The 20,465-nt window shown below is 44.2% G+C and overlaps 2 protein-coding genes across 6 annotated transcripts in view; one reads left to right on the top strand and one right to left on the bottom strand.

Annotated features, from left to right (window-relative positions):
• Positions 1-20,465, bottom strand: part of LOC146809372 (voltage-gated potassium channel KCNC1-like) — a 631,507-nt gene that overhangs the window by 197,045 nt on the left and 413,997 nt on the right. The window lies entirely within an intron of this gene.
• On the top strand, positions 16,791-19,667 carry LOC146809373 (hairy/enhancer-of-split related with YRPW motif protein 1-like). The gene is made up of 2 exons (XM_085620365.1): positions 16,791-16,878; positions 19,078-19,667. Exons 1-2 carry the CDS (start codon positions 16,791-16,793, stop codon positions 19,665-19,667), a joined length of 678 nt encoding a protein of 225 aa, XP_085476491.1.

Below are 20,465 nucleotides of genomic sequence, written 5' to 3'. Positions count from 1 at the left end.
TGTGTGTCTTCTGTATTTGATGGGATGTCTGAGTCCAGGATAAACCCTAGGTACTTGGTATGCTCTATCAGTTGGGGTGTGAAGCCCTTTAGGTTTAAGTTGTACAGCCATGACTGAATCGGAGAATGCTTGTTTTTTTTGGTAAACAGGAGGAATTCGGGGTTCAGAATCAGGTAGTTTGTTTACATCCAGGCTTGGATGTGTTTGAGGCAGATTTTGAGTCTCTGTATGTTGTTGATGGAGGAGATTCTGAGATACAGTTCAGTGTCAATAACATACTGGGATACTCTGCAGGAGACCAGAGCTTAGGGTCTGCTTGTTCCTATCTGAAAGAGTGGTGCTTTGGTTGGTAAGCAGGATGATAACCATTGAAGGTTTATGCCAGCCAAGCAATGCACATTTTCAGGGTTTGGATCAATGCTGGATGGTCGGGTGTGTCGGAAATAAAGGGGCGGGAGAGCAGGGACAGAAAGTAAGGGTCATTTTTATCATTGAGGAAGATGGTGTCATAAAACTCTTGGAGTATGGCTGGTTCAATATTGCAATATGGTCCGAACCCTGTAAGACAGTCTTGGCGTTTAGTTATTTATTCTGATGTGCTACGTAGCTTGGATGCAAATTCCTTCTTGAGGATTTCGGCAACAAATTGCAGGTGGGTTATAACATAGAAGTTGGCAAGTCTGGCTGGATGTAGTGTAGGCTTTTTCACTTGGGGGAGGATCTGTCTGGTCTTGAGTCTGTCTGGGAAGATGCCCTGGGTTATCAAAGTGTTGATAATGTGGAGAAGTGGTGTGAAGGTTTCTCCTTGCAGAGACTTGTTGATGCAGGAGGGAAGCATTTCATCTTTGTACGAGGTGGATTTGAGTGAATTCAGAATGTTGGAGTGGTCTATGCGTTGATGGTTGATCAGTTAGGGGGTGGCAGAAGGGGATAGTGTGAATTACGACGATGAATTGGTGATAATGAATTTGATATTGTTGATTTTCATCATGCAGAAGCGTTTGATAGTGTTACATCAGTAGGCTGATGGTGGCATAGTAGGTCTTGGAATGTGGTTGGCACAATGATGACTAGAGCTTTGCTTCAGTTGATTGCTCTTCTGCTTTTTCCATTAATGAGCCAGTTATCTAGGTAAAGGAAAATCTGACATCCATGGCATTGGAGGTAAGTGACTTTCAGAGGTACTTGTGAAGATGAAGGGCGGATTTGAGACCAAAGGGTAGATATTGACATTGGTAGTGGCATCCGGCTACTTGGAAGCAGAGGAGCTTTGGTGATTGGGACGAACAGTCATGTTATATATTCTCCTTTCTGCAGGAGAATTATTCGAACAATTGATTTTTGATGTACTTATTTAAAAGATTTAAGTTTAAGCTTGGTTGGCACTCTAGATTATTCCTTTTTCCCAAGAATAAATCTTCAATAGAATCCTGTATTTCAATGGGATTTGGGATGTGATAGAATGCTCCCTATCAGGACATGGAAAGGACCTCTGCCTGTAAATGCAAAAGCTGTTGATGGACCTCCTGGCAAGTTAACATAGAAGGTGGTCTTCCGGTGAATACAATGGCATGTCTAAGTTCCACACGTCATTTATCAGAGGTGATGTTGGATCATTCCTGAAGGTAGTGATCCTTCAACCTAAAAGAAATGGGAAGTAGAGAGCAGATAGTCACTTATGTCTTCCATAACGGGATTTTGAGTGTTCACTCCACACTTTTTGGATTGAGAGGAGGACTCTGGAGATCTGGGAAGTCCTCTGAGATGGGTGAGCAATAGGATCTTCTATACTTGGGCTGTTGTCCTTGTTGTTGGCAGTGATAGAGCTGTACAAAATGGAGTGCATCTGTATGCGTTGGAAAGAGAGGCAGAATGGAGTCATCAAGTGGCAGACAAAAAGAGATCCCCTATCAAAGGTCATGTTGAGAACATTGCTCTGAACATCTGGGCAAAATATGTGCTTGAAAAACAGTTCCAGCAAGCACATTAGACACATCCACAAAAGTATCTATGATAGGGGTCGATGCTTTTCATCTTCACACAGAATTGCTCCAGTTTCCGCTCTTTTATCCACATTAATCAATTCTGCATACGTAGGTATATCACTCCACCTTTGGTGGTCGTATTTCCCTAATATCATCAAGGAATTTGCGGCATTGATAGAGGTGGAGGTTTGCATGACGAGGTTGGATTACAGGAGTGTCTCAGTTCCTCTTGTACCACCACATATCCACCTTGTGATGGTCAACAGACCGGAGTGTTACCTAGGAGCCCCATATTTTTTAAATCTATATAAGGTAACCGGAGCAGGGATTGAGGCCGGTATGTGAATTCATTGCTTTCCTTTGCACTAAATGGGACTGACTTGAATGTTCTTGCAGGTTGCTCTTTTACAACACAGAGAACCAGTCTTCCTGAAATACCACCAGTGGAAGAATGCATCTTTTAGATGCTCTCTTGTTGAGAGAGTGAAATTTAACTATGATGTGAGGCAGAGAGAGAGAGACCACTGGTGGGGGCTCCGGCTCCTATGTTGGTCTGCAATGTAGTAACTTGTCCATCATGGGTTAGGATAATTTCCAAGATCGCTCCTTCTTCCTCAGCAACATGTTCATCTTTCTTATCAGGGCACGTTTGAAGTGCTGGGCGCACAGGTGTAAGGGGTAGAAGCTGAGGCAGTGGCCAAAGTTATGGTGGCTGTTGTAGTAATGCAAACACAGAAAGCAGCTGTGGAAGAGGATGCTGCAGTTGCTGAACTTGGGATTGCAGAAGAGATGGAAACTTTGTATAATAGTCAATCATCAAGGAGTATTCATTATGAAGTAAATTAACAGGAACCTGCCTCAGAGTCAGCTTGAGGCATCAGGCCTCATGGCCTTAGCATGTCTGTCATATTCAAAACTTTTGTTATAGTGTTTATCATTTATCAATAGTGTCCACTGTAATCTTCATTTTTATGCTACATTGGAACTTGGCCTCTAGGACCATCATCTTCAGAATGTTATTTGCCTCTTTCCATATCAGTATCAAGATCTTTCTGGGAAAGGCTGGAGATACTTTGCTGGGCAACATACATGCTGGCAACAGGGCTGGCAATATCCATTCAACTGCCTGAGAAGCAGGTGAAGTTGTAATGACTGCTACCATTGACAAGGATTTTGTTGCTGACGGGATGGTCCTTACTGGAGTAGTCATTGACGATGGTGTTGTTAATGGTGCAGTTGTCAAGAAATATTTCTAAGATGGAGGAGTTGTCAACATAGTTCTCATCGATGGAGTCTTCATCAATGACTGTGCAGTCTTCAACAACTAAGAGGACTGGGATTTCTAAAGAGACGGAAAGAGGGTAGACGTTTCCTTAGAAGATAAGGCCTTACAAGATCTTGATCCCGGTAAGGGCTCCAACAACCATGGTGTTATTGATAGAATCTTAGATAGAAAAGCTTCAGAGGGAAAGCTTACCTCAGGCTGCTTGGATGGCCTGGTCTTTGACATTTTGGGAGTTTTCCCAAGATGCTCTTTAGGACTTACATTTTGAAGATGATTTCATAGGTAACATATCTTTGTCAAAACCTGACTGCTATTTTTTTTAGGATAACAGAAGGGCACTGTAACATGACTCCTCATCTAAGGGAAGGGCTTTTTTTCTTTTCAGGTTGTACAAGACCCTTCTTTTCATACCCTGGAGGTTTCGATGGAACATTTTCCATACTATTTATATACTTGTGGCTTGTGCTGAGGATCCTGAAGATGGCCTTCATGGGATTTTTAGGTATGCTGTATTTGAAGAAATAAGTTCCTGATCCTATCTCCAGAGACAGCAATCTCAAATCAAAAGCTGCCAAAGGAGTTGGGTTGATCCAGGAAAGTGATATCAATCTCAGTGAAGTGAGGAGAGCAATCTGAGCCTTGGTGGCCTCGAAGGGGACTAGAATTCAGGCAGTGCCACCTTATAGACTAGTTTGAGCCTTCTAAATGAGGGTAATGTATCACTATTTCAACTGCTGTTCAGATAATTCTCTGTGGATAAATCTGTTCAATACCGCTGTTGTATGATACCAGAGGCTACCACGTGCCTGTAAATACCCAGATCATCTTAGGGATATGTGGTTGCCCTATATTGTACAATGTATGTTTAAAATATAATTGACTGCAAGAGCTCTTTATTTAAAGTGTAGTTTGACACTAGCATGGCCTCTGGGGATTCTAAACAATATTTAAATACAGCCATTTATATTAGGTAAGTAATATGTTGGGTACTGATAGAATGCTCAAAGAAAGGGATCTCCTGCCTTAGTGTGGTTCCTAGGGCAGGAACAAAGCTAATGTAGCAAAGAAAAGCCCCCAGCAACCTCAAACGTATAATTTCAGTTCTTACATACATGTATGTCTGCAACAGATCTATGGCCCAGAGAGTATAACACTTAGTTAACATATGTCCCTTTATTGTCAATCAATAGAATAAAAAAAAACAATTATAACATCAAGTGGGTTGTCATTCTTATAATTTTTCCCACTAGCAGTAGCTTGTATTGTCTATCTCCATATGGTCTACACAATCCAAAATCCTTATATTTTGTTATTCAATAGTACCATTAGTGGACTTTTTAAAGTAACAAATATATACTTCATCGTCTGACTAAAACTAAAATTTCTGCATTAAACAATCCTGGCACTAAAGTTATTATTTTAATCAAGCCAGCAAACAAGGCAGGGCACCTTAATTATGGATATTGATGTGAATTTGAAATCCAAAAACAACTAAGTAATCCTTATCACTATTGTCTACTGTTAAGGAAACAACCCCTGAAGTACTTACAGAAAGAGATAGTGTCTACTGAATTCTGCTTTGTCAAATGACTGGTATAAGACAAAGACATTTCAATGGTCATGTAAGCTGATTGGTCATTGTATATGGGAAAAAAATGCCATTGTCTAGAAGCATTCAATAAAATACCAAGTAGAAAAAAGAGTAAGAGCAAATTAGGTACCATGCAACTTATCAGTTCCATCAGCGATAGTTCCTAGTGTGCCGTAACTTCTTACAAACCCAGCTGCTTTTTACAACCTGTGATCCGCACTCCCATCTTTCCAGTATATGGTTCCTGTGTGGCCAATGTTCCACTTAGGCCATGGGCTCTTGGTGTAGATGTCCAGACACTGAAAGCCCCACGTATTGCGTATAGGCTAGATTACCGCTGGGGCAAAATTGCAGAGTGCTGTGTATGGGGGAAGGATTAATAGTGCAGAGATAACACTGTGTAATGGCAAGTTTTGCAGCCACGACTTAAGTGCCATGTGCAGGTTTAGAGGCTGATGGTTGTTAATAGGCTTTTAGGAGTTTTTGAATTGAGGCCTGTATTTGCCAAATTTTGCTAACTCTGCCGAGGTCTCCAAAGAATGGAATAACTCTTTGGCCTGCCTATGAAGGTGTGCCCGATGTTCAAGGAACACTGGTTTTCAAAAAGTGCATCGTGCATTGAGGAGGGTTGGGCAGATACATATTTAGGGCCCTATTATGATGTTGGTCAGAAAGCTTCTGACATGTGGCCGGAGGGTTTCTGGCCGACATCTTCGGTTTCACTTTCGACCGCCAAATTACATTGATGTTGGTCGGAGGTGAAACCGGGCGGTCATTCCGGCTGGCTTCCAATGGGCTCAAGGAGCCTGTCGGCCAGTCGGATCCGGCACATAATCCCTGAATGACGGCGTTTCCGCTTTCAGGATTACAATGTTGGTTTCCCACAGGCTTTCCATGTCAGGCTTTCTGACATTGAAAGCCTGTCGGAAAGCGACTTTGGGGGCCTCTAGCAGGCCCCCCATCTCACTGCGACCTCTGGTTTGGGCAGAGGGGGCACCTATGGTGCCCCCCTGTTAATCCTTGCATGGTGTGGCAGGCACTGTGAGGTGCCAGCCACACGGTGCAGGGATTAACAGAAACTCCCATTTCTTTATGGGAGCTTGTGCTGTGGCCGGTTTACGGCCGCAGCACAAGCTCCCATAGAGAAATGGGAGTATGCAACAGCACCATGTGCGGTCGCATTGTAATAGCGGTGTCAGGACCACCGACCAGAGGTCGGTTGGTCATAAGACCACAACGTGCCGCCCGACATCATAATGAGGTCCCAAGTGTTCCAATGTTTCCTCACATAAGTGGCATAGTCTGCACAGGTCAGCCATAGCGAGTGAATTGCAGCTTCTATTTACATCTTTTATAGGAAGGGCTACGAGTCTTGCATAAAGAACAGTACTTTGTAAGTGCACGTTTAAATAGGGCTGGACAGGCTTGTCTCTATGCAAGTTTATAACTACTTTGATGTTAGATTTAGGGCCTTATTACGAGTTCGGCGGTCCGACCGCTGAAGGACCGCGTCTGCGTCTGCTAGGAGACTGCTGTGCCAGAGGCCTTCCATCCGCCGTACTAGGAGTTTCCCTGAGGGGCTGGCGGGGTGGCTGAGGTGGTGAGCAATGCATTTCCATATATTTCGATGCCTGTGTGTACATTACGACTGCATATGTGTTGAATGCACACATTTGCATGATATATGTGAAAAAATACCACCTACCCATTGCTGGAGTCCGATTTGGGCAATCCTGGTAATGAGTACATGGTACCAAAGCACTTACCGGAATTTCGCCAAAGACAGGGTTGTATTCCTTGGGGTGAAGATGCTCCTGTGTAGGGGGGACCTGGAGAAATGATCCACGTCTAAATCTGCTGGAAAGAACTGGAAAGGGGTGAGTATGCACCGCAAACCTTTCGTTTCCGACGACCTTTAGGTGGCGGTCCGACTGCCACGGTCAGCTTGTCGGAAAGTCAACTCGTAACACGTACGGTGGTGTTGCACCTCTGTACCACCCAATGGAGGCTGCCTTCCTCCCAGCATGACCCCGGTGGTCGGCAGTGTGCCAGCTGTCCAGCCACATTCTTCACATAGCCAATCTGCCCAACTCAAAATACGGCAGATGGGTCACCGCCGTCAAACAGCCACCGCAGAGACAGCAGTCCACATACTGCCAAACTCGTAATAAGGCCCTTAGACTCTTTTACAGTACTAATATTGCCCTGCCTGGAAAGGAGGCTGACCCGTTTTTTCAGTATGATTTTTAAAGAGGCAGAAGGGATTGAGCTGCTTTCCCAGTTTTCCCGGGCCAGGTTGAATTTAGAGTGAGCTTCTAACAAGTAACTTAACCAGGACTTTTTACCGGCTGTAAATATTGACTATCAAGACCTCTTTAACAGTGTGGGCCTTCGAGGTACAGACTTTGTGGTAGTACCAAACTATAGCCAACATGTTCTCGAATGATTGTTTAGAAAGGCCAAGCTCCAGGCGTATTAGAGACCTCCGAACATGTCATTGTATACAAAAGATGCGCTTATAGGCTCGGCAATGTCACCTCTCCGTGGTTTACGTTAGGGTTCCAGGGAAAGCGAGCTGCCCGTAGCTGATGGTTGGGAGGAGTTATGACCTTATTACCCTCCAGATGGCTTCTGTGGATAGACTGTACAGATTTGAGAAAAGTTAACACAAAGCATAGGTCCCAGATTTCCATTTTTCTTCTATATGTGTGTGTACAATTTTGGCTTTCCATTACTTGCAAACCACACGCCAAGGTAGTTATATTTTGGGTTACTCTTGATCTTCGAATTGTCGAGTCTCCATTGCAGTTTGAGTTTATTGGAATGACATCCAAAGATAACAACCTTTGTTTTAGTGCAGTAGGTCACCGGTTTGTTCTTTATGTTATATACATTGAGGGCATCCAAGGCTTTCTGCATACCCACCTTGGTGTGATCCATTAACATCATGTAGTCCACATACTGCAACAAAAATAAGTGCTTTGGGCTGATTTTAGGGACAGACAGATTTGCCATTTTTAACGATTGGCCAAGATCCACAATGTACAAGTTAAAAGGCATTGGCGCAAGGACACATCCTTGCTATAAACCATTGTTGGTGTAGACTTCGGGGTTGCCATGTTTTGTATTAGCTTAATTCTCACTCAGGATTGGGACTAGAGTGAGATTATTACATCCAGCTGGACAAGTGAGAAGGAATTTAGGGTACTTATTTGACTTTTGGCAGGCATCCCTTCAAGTCAGCAGAGCGATGTCCTCTGACAAAGGACTGACCACCAAATTAGAGTTCCCCACATCATTGGCAGGGACCTCTGTGGAGTGAAGTTTGCTGAGCAAGCACCATGCTCAAAGTGCCCACTTCGCAAAAAATAAATGTCTCAGGACAGCAAGAGCATTCTCCACTTATATGGAAGATATTATTCATTTTCCCTCCCTGTGTCTGCCATTGCTTGTATGGCAGGGACAGGCAGGGAAGATGAGCAACATTGTCCCACCCTCAATTGGGTGGGATGGCCAGGCCAGCACTATGACCTGGCAGCCCCTTAGTGAATGGACTGAATGAACCACGAGGTCAAACGTTTACATGTGTGGAGCTAGAGGGGGCTCTGTCGGAGTAAACCCAGCACTTCCCCCTAATCTAAATACAGCATGGGAATTGTGAGTTTCACCACTGACTAAAGGCGAGACTCGTGCTCCAAATTAGACCTTTGGTTAGCTTATCAACCCATACATATGTATCCAGTACCTGAAATAGAAATGTGAAAGTTCAGGTACTCGCTATACCCGAGTTCATGTCTGCAACTGCAAACTCTCCCGTTACAAGTACTGCAACCCTGTGAAGAATGCTGGCACTCTATTTTTCAAATTAAGAGCATGTAGGTACTCAGTACCTGTGAATACCAGCCTATTTGAAGCTTGTATATATCTGTGTAATTTATGTGAATTCAAAGTGTACAAAAACCTAACTAACATCAAAGTTAGCTAATTGTAGCTGGTTGCCAATATTTTATGGTACCTTTGTGTAAATATGATATTTTTTTTATTAAACTCATTGTATCACTCACTCAGATGTATGTCCTAGACAATATGGCTAAGGCTGAAAAACAGCCATCTGATCCTGAGGTTGAAATAATGGCCACCTTAAATATACGATCATTGTATGCACTCCTCAGGGTCTACCATTGGTAGTGATCACTGGAATTATCATAAACAGACCAAGACCACATCTAGTACCCACATTATTTATCATTGCCCTAAAAAACAACTATTAAGGGGCCAATTACGATGTCGGTCGGAAAGGCATCGAACGGCATTCGGTTTGCCCGAATCCGATTCGGAAACAGCATTTCCAACCGACTCGGAAACACATCCGACCGACCGATTACGATAGTCGGAAATCATTCGGTCGTTCTGAATCGGTTCTGATCGGTTTTCAGAGAAACTAAGTCAGTCGGCGCTGAATCGTACATGTCTATGGACCGCGTGTCCAACCGACACATTACGATGTCGGATTCGGACAGCCTTTCCGAATTGGTTTGTCCGACACGGATCGGCTGCCGGAATCTGACTTTGGGGGCCTGTAGCAGGCTCCCCTTCACCCAGAGACCTCCGGTTGGGGCCCTTGAGGGTACCCATGGGTCCCCTCTTTCCAAACATGCATGGTGTGGTAAGCACCGAGGGGTGCCCGCCACCACAGGGTGCAAATTTTTATGCGACCACCCCTTTTTTCAATGGGAGCTTGTGTTGTCGGTCCGAACACAGGCTCCCATTGAAGTCAATGGGAGTCTGACCGAACGGTTTTTGGAGACATTGTAATCGCTTGGTTGGACTCCCCCGAATCCGAGTCGGTCGGAATGCTTTCTGACCGACATCGTAATGAGACCCTAAGTATTTAGGAATAAGTTCTTTTTACAGATGATGATGAGCTGCAATAACATAACAGGTGTATTTGTAAAGCGCACGATTACCCGTAGCTGTCCTGGCGCTGAACAACAGATGTTTATTGTCACCCAACTTAACGGTACTCATTTTATCGACCTCAGATGGATGAAAGGCTGAGTGGACCCGCCGGGATTTGAACCTGTGACCATGAGGTCAAATACAGGTAGGGGTGGGCGGAATTTGCGAAATTCACTTTCTCAAATTATCGTGAAAATGTAAAAAATCTCCGCAAACACGCGGAAATATCTCGAAGATGCTGAAGTTTTTTTCCCGCCCGTTCGTGGTATTTTCTGCGTGGTCGCGGCTCGCCAACTTACCCATGCGGACCCCTCGCGGGCGCGGCCATCTTGTTTTCACTTGTCTCGCGGTGCATGATCGCGAGAAGAAAGACGTGATCGCGCGACGAATGACGTTACTGCGGGCGCGAACAGCGCAAATGGCTACCAACAATCCAACATCTCGTGGAGTAAGCGACCGGACCGGGAAAACTTGTCGGCGAACGCGGGGATTCAGGTAAGGCGATCGCGCGCACGCGAGAAGGTATTATTTTACAGTGCGAGCACGCAAAAAATTCCCGGTAAAATGCGGATTGCAGAAATTTTGACATTTTCGCACTCTCCGCGGAACGCGAAAATGTCAAATTTTCGCAATTTCCACGAGCGGAACGGAATTTTAGCCCAGGCCTAAACACAGGCCCCCTGCAGTGGCTGCTTTAGTCCACTGAGCCACCAGTCCCGGCAATAGAAGCACCCTTTGCACCAAATCTGGGAAATTTGAGTGCTGAACATTATAAAAGTACTATGCAACCTATTTATAAACTGTATTTTGTATTACTTTAGTAGTACTACAAAATGCACATCACAAACTTATCAAGTGTAAATCTCCACCTTTCCTATATTTTGTATGTAGTGATCCTCACACATCTAAGTTTGCTACTTAGGGGCTGATGAAAATGCTCGGTCGGAGCCATCCCCACGTCATTGTAATCTCCTGTTTGGATTCATTTCCAACCGATCCATTTTGATGGAGTCGGTCGGAAATGAATCCAAACAGGATTTCCAAATGGCTTACGATGAGCTCCGAGAGCCTGTCTGCCATTCAGAAGGCCTCATGTAATCTCAAGGGCTTTCTTTGCCGGCCTTTCCAACACAGCAAGGCTGTGGGAAGTCGACTTTGGGGGCTCCCAGGAGGGCACCCATAGGTGCAAGGCCTTCGGATGGCGGCCGAGGGGGCACCGTGAACCCCTCTTGATCCCTGCACCCGGCGGCAGGCACCCTAAGGTGCCTGCCACCGAGTGCAGGGAGGAACTGCACCTCAGCTCTTTACAATGAGAGCATGCATTCTATGGTCGAGTTTGAGATTTCCTTATGGTAAAGTATGAGGAAAATTAAAAAAGTTTATAAAACTTTATGATATTTTGGCAGAAATATTTTTAATAAACATTAATGTAAATGAATGTTACTTATTTATTTCAAATGTAGAACAAAATAACAATGATGCAGCACTATTAAACACTAATCCTTCATGGGTTTGGGAGTAGCGTGCTACTCGCCAATAAAGCGCTTCAAAACCCCATCAGGGGTAGCAAGCGCTATATAAATGCAAACTTTTTTCCCTCTTCTATCCCGCCGCTACCTTTCTCTATCCAAATAACTGAATAACATATCCACCACTGAAATTACTTTCACATTTCACTATACTAATTTTCAACACTAATCCTTTATGGGTTCCGGAGTAGCGTGCTACTCGCCAAAAAAGCACTTCAACACCCCATCAGGGGTAACAGGCGCTATATAAATACAAACCTTTTTTCCCTCTTCTATCCTTCCGATGTCCTTCTGAATCCAAGTAATTGACTAACGTATACACGACTTAAATCACTTTCGTATTTCACTATACTAATTCAACACTAATCCTTTATGGGTCCCGGAGTAGCGTGCTACTCGCCGAAAAAGCACTTCGATGCCTCGTCAGGGGTAGTAAGCACTATATAAATGCAATTACAATACAATTACAATTAACTTAATTTTGAATTACATTTTGAACTAATTATATATATATATATATATATATATATATAGAGAGAGAGAGAGAGAAAGAGAAAGAGAGAGAGTGATAGATAAATAGATAGATAAAAATTATTTTTCTGAAGTTTAGCTTAAAAAATACAATCTCACCTAAAGTTACAAAATATATTTTATGGATTAATAATTATTAACAATTATTAAAAGTGATACATATAATTATTTAAAAGCAATTTAGACATTTTAAGAAAAATTAATGTTACATTAATTCTTCAATTAAGAAAAGGATGTTAAAATATTTTATATTTAAAAAATAAATATATATAGTCTTTAGATATTTTTCTTACCATTAAATTGTATTTATTTATATTTGTAACTATTTTAAAATAATTACATGTATTTTACTATTATTGTCTATGAGAGTTTATTTGAAGTTTTTTCACCATTATTTTTTAAGAGAGGGTGTCCATTAGTATCAGTGGTTCGCCTTGTGTGGTGCTGGACTTACTACTAACTCCATAATATTCTCTCCACCCACTTTTGCAGGAGGTGGAAATGTGTAGCTCTACACTTTTGAGTGGCCTCACACTCATATTTTGTGAATAGCACAAAGAAGTAAAGTTACTCAAAAGTGTAAGAGTAAATTACGCTTGTCAATTGCTCACAAATGTAAATCACCTATATGAATAGCCCTAAAAATGCTTTTGTTGAAACAAATCCCTTCTAAGGTCACACTGTGAATTGTAAGAGTTATATAAATAATGCTGCAGTTTGACACGGCACTTAAGAAAAACTCATGAAATGTTATGCTTGTGTTCGTAGATGTAGTCTGAGTTAAAATATAGTTTTGAATCCAATACAGAATACGTTAATGCCCTGGATCCGAGTATATGTTTGAAGAATAGAAAATTCTGCAGACAACGGTATCATATACCTAAAGAAAGCAATACTCTGCTGTAATTTGGCAGTAACCACCAGATCCACTTAAAAGAAAACCTACCCTTTTTGCAGTGTTTGTGCATAATGATAAACGTTTACAGAAAATAGGACTAAATTAAAGAGGCAGCCGTTTTTATGTGGTGGACTACTCGACCACTTATTTAATGTTATGTCATAACATGACAGTTGTCAAGACGCACTCCGACATATGTCATAGGTATGCAATTCTTCAGAGGCAGAAGAGTTCTTCCATGCATGCTGTGAGGATTTACCTTAGTGACAATGCAAGGAACATTGTTGGAGTTAAAACATACTATAAGTCTCAGGCACCACAAGACTCTCCCAGGACTTGCAAGAGTGGTGGCCACGTTGGATTAATTGAGTACTAGTTCGTTGCGAGACAGTCAACATCCTTTGTTGCTGCAGTCGGATTTCTGTTGCCAGAGCTGGAATATAAACTTTTTTTTGCCTTGAGATATTACAAACTTTCAAATTAAGAACAATATTTTAGGAGAGCACTGTATTCAAGGATTTAGACTTTGATATTTGAACACTGTTTACAGGAGTCAATCTTTAGAATATGAACTCTAATATGCACTATTTTTCAACAAAAGAAGCAAGAGCTTGTAAAGACGTGTGTTTTTTGTCATATTATGGTATCATAATTGTCGAATAAGCCTAGCAGTTACTGCTCAGTGGTTTCCAATGAGTATGCATTTCGACATATATAGTCATCCTGCAGCACCTATACTCATTACTGTCAGAGCAAGAGGGAAAGTGCCTTGTGATTTGGGGATCTACGTCAAATACTCATTTATTGCAGAAGGGATTCTCTCTATTTAGAATAACTAGGGCCGAACCGCGAAGGCTCTGCAGACGGCCGAGTGCCTGTTTCCTTTGCACGAGCAGTCTACAGTACAAACACATAACTTGGGATTTCACCGTGCTCCTGCATGAACTAAATTTAGACAGAACAAGTCGGAGGCGAGAGAGGCAAAAGGCAATCTCAGCTCAGTGTTTCGACTTGTTCTGTCTACAATTCATGCATTAACTCGGTCTATTATATGTCACATATTCGCACATACTACTGTTGTAAATAAAAGTACACTCCCTTGTAGGAGAAGAGACAATACTAATACAAACAAGCACTGGCAAAACGAATAAATCTCACCTTGATAATACCAGTGCAGAGCTGTTGCCAATGTTTATCTGCAAGGTATTTGTTTAAAAAAAGTTTTTAAAAAATCAAAATGCTGGAGGAAAAGCAAACATGTATCTTATGGTATCTCAAATCTGTACATTGAATTGAATGTTTTCATTCTTTATAAATGGAATGATTTTGTATAAGTACTTTTCACTTGGGGAAACAGAACAGAATTTTAAACAATAAGTATGTGTCAGAATGTAAAGGGAAACGCTTGCCAAGGTCAACTTCACTTTCACAGGACTCAGCCATCTAGTACCTTGTAACAAGTCAGTGAAGGGATTTAAGGGCCTCCAGGGAGTCTTGCTTAGTACACCTTCTACCTTAGAAGCCAGCTGAGTGAGTGCAACACATGGCCCTTCCCCCAGCGCCATAAAAGGCTTTTGGGCCCTCATTATGATGAAATGTCGCACTAGCGTACGAACAACATTGTTGTGGGAATGGGACTGCCCGACAAGGTGTCATTGGTCCCACCAGCCAAATTCCAAGCACGGCAGTCAGAAACATTTCCTTTACTATTGCGGCTTGAGCTGGCAGCCGGAAAAGGCCCTCAGCAAAACCCGCAATAGTAAAGGGTATGTTTTCAAACATCTATGTGCCATGTGGTGCCTGGCACACGGTGTATGGATGTTTATCGGGGCACCAAATGTTCCCCCCTGGGCTCATAGAGAGGCCCACAGGCAAAGGAGGCCCTTCTAGGGTCTTCCAAAGCCCCATTCCGTCTGCCTTTACATGGCGGTCAGACCATGTAAAGGCAGGGGGAAAAGGGACAGCGTAATTCCTACAACGGTGCCTCCACAAGCACCACCCCTATTGTAGGGTATTACGCTTTGACTGCTGTCTCTTACCAACCGCATCTTAATGCGGTAGTCGGACCGCAGCCCCAGATGTCAGACGGACCGCCACCGATGGACTGTCAGTTGCAGTCTGTCTGACATCATAATCTGGCTCTTTGTTTTCCAAAACGTGTGCTCTGATGCAATGTGTGGAATGCAGGCGATAACAAATACGACCCTTAAAGTCTGCTCTTCAGTCAAACCCCAGCTAAAATATGCCTCTTGCTGTGCTTACAGACAAGCAAGTAGGCTTGGTGGGCAATACAGCACATGGGGCAGCACATGAGCAAGAGAGCTAGAAAACATATACTGCACTCTCATGGAGTGCTGAATGAAAAAGAAAGTGTGAGCAGTGGGAAGATACTCATCCACCAATCAAAAGGATTATGAGCAGGTCAAACACAAAAAGAGGAAGGCAAGTCATCAAATAAGAAGCAAGAAAATGAGAATGACAATAAAGTCAACCAATGGTAAACAATCGAACTAAAGCAGTGTTTCCAAACTGTGGTCCACGGACCCCCAGGGGTCTGTGACACATTCTCAGGGGGTCCGCAGGAGGCAGTCTTAAAAGCACTGCAAAGTTCCTTGTCTAATTAGCAGTTTTCGAGCAACAATAAAAGTGTCAAAATAAAGCCAGTGATTAATGCACCTGCTGGAGAGATGAGAATTTTGTCCAGTGGCAGATTTGAGTTATCTAATGTAGCACAGAGGGTTAAAATGCCTACTGCAAAGAAAGTGTACCATGCATTTAAAAAAACAGTATTTTAAGTGCATAGGTGAGTGTGTTACTGCTTTTGTCACAGAGATTCTTTTGTTACTGTGCAGTTCATAAGTGACAACCGAAATCTAGCACAGTGACCTATAAACTGTGATTAAAGAGCTGCTTGCAAACTGCATGGTACAAGTTAGTAACTTATGTTTTTTCCCAGTCTTTCATTATCCTGATGCTGCTAAAAAGGTTTATCTTGGCGGAAATACATTTTTATTGTTAAAGTCAAAGCTAACCACTGGGTGATGTTCTGAATCCCATGTTTGTGCTTCTCCAGACCAAGCACTCTTTAAAAAGGCATACCAGTATGAATGACATGTGAATCCTACACCTTGTAGTACCCTTTGCCTTATGCAACATTTTCTATACACTGATTTACACGTATGATTAATTGTCTCTATATGTGTGTGATGTAAAGAGCTCTGACATCCTACAATGGTATGAGACAGTGGGGCTATGGAGAGATGAGAGGCACTGTTGAAGGGTGATAATAAAGGAATCATTGAAGAACCCCAACAAAGATTGCCGTATCCTAGTGCATAGTATGGTCTTCATTTGCTATTCATTAAAAGCTAATATAATTTAATATATAATGATAAATGTGTTTTAGAATGCACTACTGTTTCCTGAATTTCTTGGGGGGGGAGCCCCCCGAAGCCCCCTTTGTAGTGGTAAGGCTCACTCACTTCACTTGGTGTGCACCGTGTGACGACTAGGTTGAAAACATTTGCCAGGGCTGCTTTGGGTTTCCAGTCTGGCCCTGGCAGGAGCAGGAGCCGCGTACTGCAAAATAAAACCAACCAATTAAAAGTAAGTCATGGAGTTGCAGCACCAACCTTCCCATTAAATTGTTTCTTTGAATATAAAATACTAAGGGGGATATTTACAACAGAAGTGGCGGAGCGTGTGGTTAGCCTCCTTGGCTTAACGATAGGCTCCGCCACTTCAGAAACGCAGGACTGCACCATATTTACAAGAATATGGTGCAGCCCTGCGTTTCCTCCAGTGCTGGTGCTACACTTAGCAGTGTAGCACCATCGCAGGCACCCTTGCACCATGGTGCAAGAGTGTGTGCATGCAGGGTAAGATTCTTTATGTACAGGACACATAAACAATCTTGAAATGCCGTTTTGTCACTTCTATGCGTGCCTGGTTGGGGCAGTGTGAGTGGGGCGGCTGTCCCCGGGAGCGCCCCTCGAAGTGAGTGCGAGGTAGAATGGTGCAAACCAAGCTTCCGCAGGGGGATGCTGATAATGCTGTTGGAGGTCCGAGTGGGCAAAACAGAGGCCAACGAATCGGCTGTGGTGAGACTGATACATTCACCCGCGGATCCAAAGGAGTATGGCCAGCAGCGCGGGTGGGGTGCAGAGCAGATGGGATAAAAGAGGAGCAGCTAAATTACTGAAATGGGGAAAAGAATTTGCAAGTCTTGCAGTTGATAAGGAGGTGAGATAGTGACCGGCCCTTGTGGAGCACATATGGTGCAATGGACAGAGGGTGCAGGTGCAAGCTGATTTGTGATGGGCTCCCACTTCTAGGCTGATTTCTGCAGAGAGGTCAGCGTGGAGACCAAGTGAACTGACCATACAACGTGCATTATCAGTGACTCATGGTGGGGGGAGGAGGAGTGCAGTGCTGTATTCAAGATTGTCCCTTGCTCACTTTGTCACTGGATTCAAGCTTACCCCAAAACCGACCCCAGGATGCTTGTTTCCGGTCCATGGAAGACCTGACTTGGCAGTTCGGGTTGAACTGTTCCCATGAGGCTCAGGGTCAAGACTGATTTGCATATACCTGTGTCTGAACTGGGGTGGCAAAGTGAGCTAAAGAACGATGATGGATTCAATCCAGATCTGTGAATGGGGGCGAGTGTCTGAAAAGTTTCAGCGCTCCGACCATCATCTTGTTGTGTTTGCTTTGCATTCAGTATGAGGCCCTCCTGATAAGTGCATGACAGTCCAGCCAGCAATTGGGGAGTGAGACCTGTGACTGAATGTCCTACTGAATGGCCCCCTGGTCTCCCCCCACACAGACAGAGCACAAGAACCTTCATCAGCTGGTGAGGAGGAGCAAAGTGGACAGAAGTCTGGCCCAGTAAATACAATTGGCAAAAGACAGCCATATGATTGACCTTCATTGCCTTAAAGGCCCCGGTGGGGGGCCTGCACAGAAATATGATGACAGGGAGAGAGACCATCTAGAGCTGAATTGAGACAGAACAACGGGTAAGGAGGGACATTGCTCGTAGCTGAATTAAGAGGAGTGTCATATATGTATTGTCAGAACCTTGGCTTTAAGGTTCTGTTGGAATGTTATCATTTGAAGTGTGGGCAGGTTATGCTGAGGATGGCGAGAGAAAGTCACGCTATGGCGGGCTCAATTAAAGAGCTTCAAAAGGCTTCAGGTGTATGGCCCAACTTCATTTAGCCCAGTTTTTTGGCAACAAAGGGGCAGCCTACTGCCTTCAGCCTGCCGTGTGATGTGTGAACTCAGGGTGCGCAGGGACAGGAGAGCGCTTATCCAGGACAGAGTTAATAAACATAAAAAGGGCTTGGGACTCAACCCTTTCTAAGGTACACTGTTGCTAAGTGCTTTGACATTGAGGGGAGCTGTTTTGCTCAACTGTAGTCCCCGTTTTGGGGGTTACAAAGAGTTTGAGGAGCAAGTGGCTAGAGCCAGCAGTTGGGGGTGAGCAGTGCAAGTCTTCCTAGTTCCAGGACACGCTCTCCAGATCGTTCAGCGCATGTGGTGGAACACTCAGGACGTGTGGTTGGGAGTGCTTACCGATCGATCAGCACCCGTGGTGGAACTCCCAGTGCATGTTGCAGCCGGCATTGTGAGGCGAACGTCCAGCGTATGTGTCAGCAAGTGTGCAAGCAGAGGGTGTGCCCAGAGCGTGCTGCTCTCTTCGCAGTCACCGTCTGATTTGCGTTGGCAGGAGCGGCGCATGACCGGCGCAAACCCCGATGTGTTTTTCATTTGCCTGGCTGATTCGCACGCGGTGACGTGCTCACCTTGTGTATCGAAATTCTCCCTGGCAGCAGTTTTTAGGTCGAGCCTAGCGCAGTGCGTGGTTTAGCTGGGAGGCTTCTTGTGAGCACTCCAAACTTACCCAAAACTTTAACGTGTGGGTTTGGCAACTCCCACACATCCTATTGGCCATTGCGTGTGGCTTTCAATAATGAAATCACGCAAATGGCCAAAGGCGGGTGTACCTTTTCTGTAAATGTTCACTTCCACAGCGTTTTAGTATCGGGAGCGAGCAGCGGCGTGCATTGTGGCAGCTGCATTCCTCCCTTGTTATTGTGGATCATGTTACTAATGAAACACAGCGCGGTCGCTTTCACTTTCGCGGACGCGCTTGTTTTCTGTTTCTGTGTACTTTCTTGTACATTGTTAATATTAATACAGGAATACAGAAGTGAACATCTCTGTTCCCCGATTTTGGTTCTTCAGCGCTGGAGGGAATTGTTATAACAAAGCGCCTCTCCTTTCTTCTTGAGGCTACTTCGATACGCACGCTTTGGCAATGGACTATCGCAGTTTGGGATTCAGCGAGTGCGTGGCGGAAGTGGCGCGGTATCTCAGCATCATTGAGGGGCTGGATACCCCTCACTCTCTGAGGGTACGCCTGGTCTCCCACCTGAACAACTACGCCTCGCCGCGGGAAGCAGCTAGCAGTGCGCACACGGGCACTGAACACATCCACTGGGGTGGCACCGGGTTCGGACATCACCCTGATCACACCCACCCGCTGAATCTGACACAGAACGGCCACAACAACATCAGCACAATAGTCCCCTCCACAGAAGCACATCACCAAAGTAGGCTGGTGGCCGTCTCCTCACACCCGGGCTCCCCTTCTCTAAGAGTGCACCCTAATAGCAGCTTGGCGTCTGTGCTCCTGGTCATTCTCTCTTCAAAACTCTCTGGCCCTCTGTTATCTTCCATGGTGTCCTTAACTGCGTTCCCTTTTTCATTTGGGTCTTTCCACTTGCCATCCCCAAATGTATTGAACCCGTCTGGACCAGCGCAGGCATCATACATTGGCAAGCCCTACAGACCATGGGGAACAGAGATTGGGGCTTTCTGAGAACTTCTGTAGCTGTTTATTTCTGAGACATATTATAAAATCCAGCTGTGCTGTGTTATACTTAATGTGTTTCCTACTGCTGACCTTTGTGGGAAAGGAGAGTAATGGTACAATGTCCAACAAACTTTTGTAAACACATTTTAAATGTGATTTTCTTTTTTAAGCAGCAGCAGTTTACAGGTACTGTGAGAAAAGACAATTTGCATATGGTCACACAATTTATTCAAGCGGGAAGCTGAGTTCCGAGACACAGGGTTTCTTAGTACCACTAGACCGTGCCTGCCAGGGTCGAGATAGGCAACTGATTTGTTCAGGATGTCATTCGAACCAGTGTGCTGTGATGTCACGACATGGCCGTCTGGTCCTGTAATGCTGAAGAATAGAATCAGTCTGCCGGGTTGTGCGGTGAGCTAACACCTGCTGTGAAGATCTGTGTCACTAGTAATTTCCTAAATGTAAACTCTGTGGAGCGCGCTACTCCACCTTTCATCCTTCAGAGACCGATAACATCACCCAAATTAATATAGTATAACTTTGCATATGCTTGGTGTTCTTGTGGGCGGGGGAAGCAGTAACAGGTGCACTGTATTCTGAAATTATGAGAATTAGCTGATTTTCGAGACATCGTGAACAGCTGTGGACCCAACAGATCTGCGTAGCTCAGGATAAAATTGGGAGTCCTGTCATGGCTCCTCCGCCCGTGGAGGGAGAAAGAGCCGCAAGCAGGGTGTCTGCACCTGGGTAGTTTGGGCTTGCAGCTCCTGTTGTAAAACTTTAATTTTCTAAGATTTAAAAAAC

The sequence above is a fragment of the Triturus cristatus genome, chromosome 7 (assembly GCF_964204655.1).
Source record: "Triturus cristatus chromosome 7, aTriCri1.1, whole genome shotgun sequence".
Lineage (NCBI taxonomy): Eukaryota > Metazoa > Chordata > Amphibia > Caudata > Salamandridae > Triturus > Triturus cristatus.
This window is presented reverse-complemented; position numbering and strand designations above follow the sequence as displayed.

What these genes read in the sequence shown, in the direction of transcription:
- LOC146809373 (XM_085620365.1), top strand. Translation starts at nt 16,791, where the DNA reads ATGGTGCAAACCAAGCTTCCGCAGGGGGATGCTGATAATGCTGTTGGA. An exon ending in AGGCCAACGAATCGGCTGTG is followed by an intron (nt 16,879 to 19,077) that starts GTGAGACTGATA and finishes TTTCTTCTTGAG; the next exon opens with GCTACTTCGATACGCACGCT.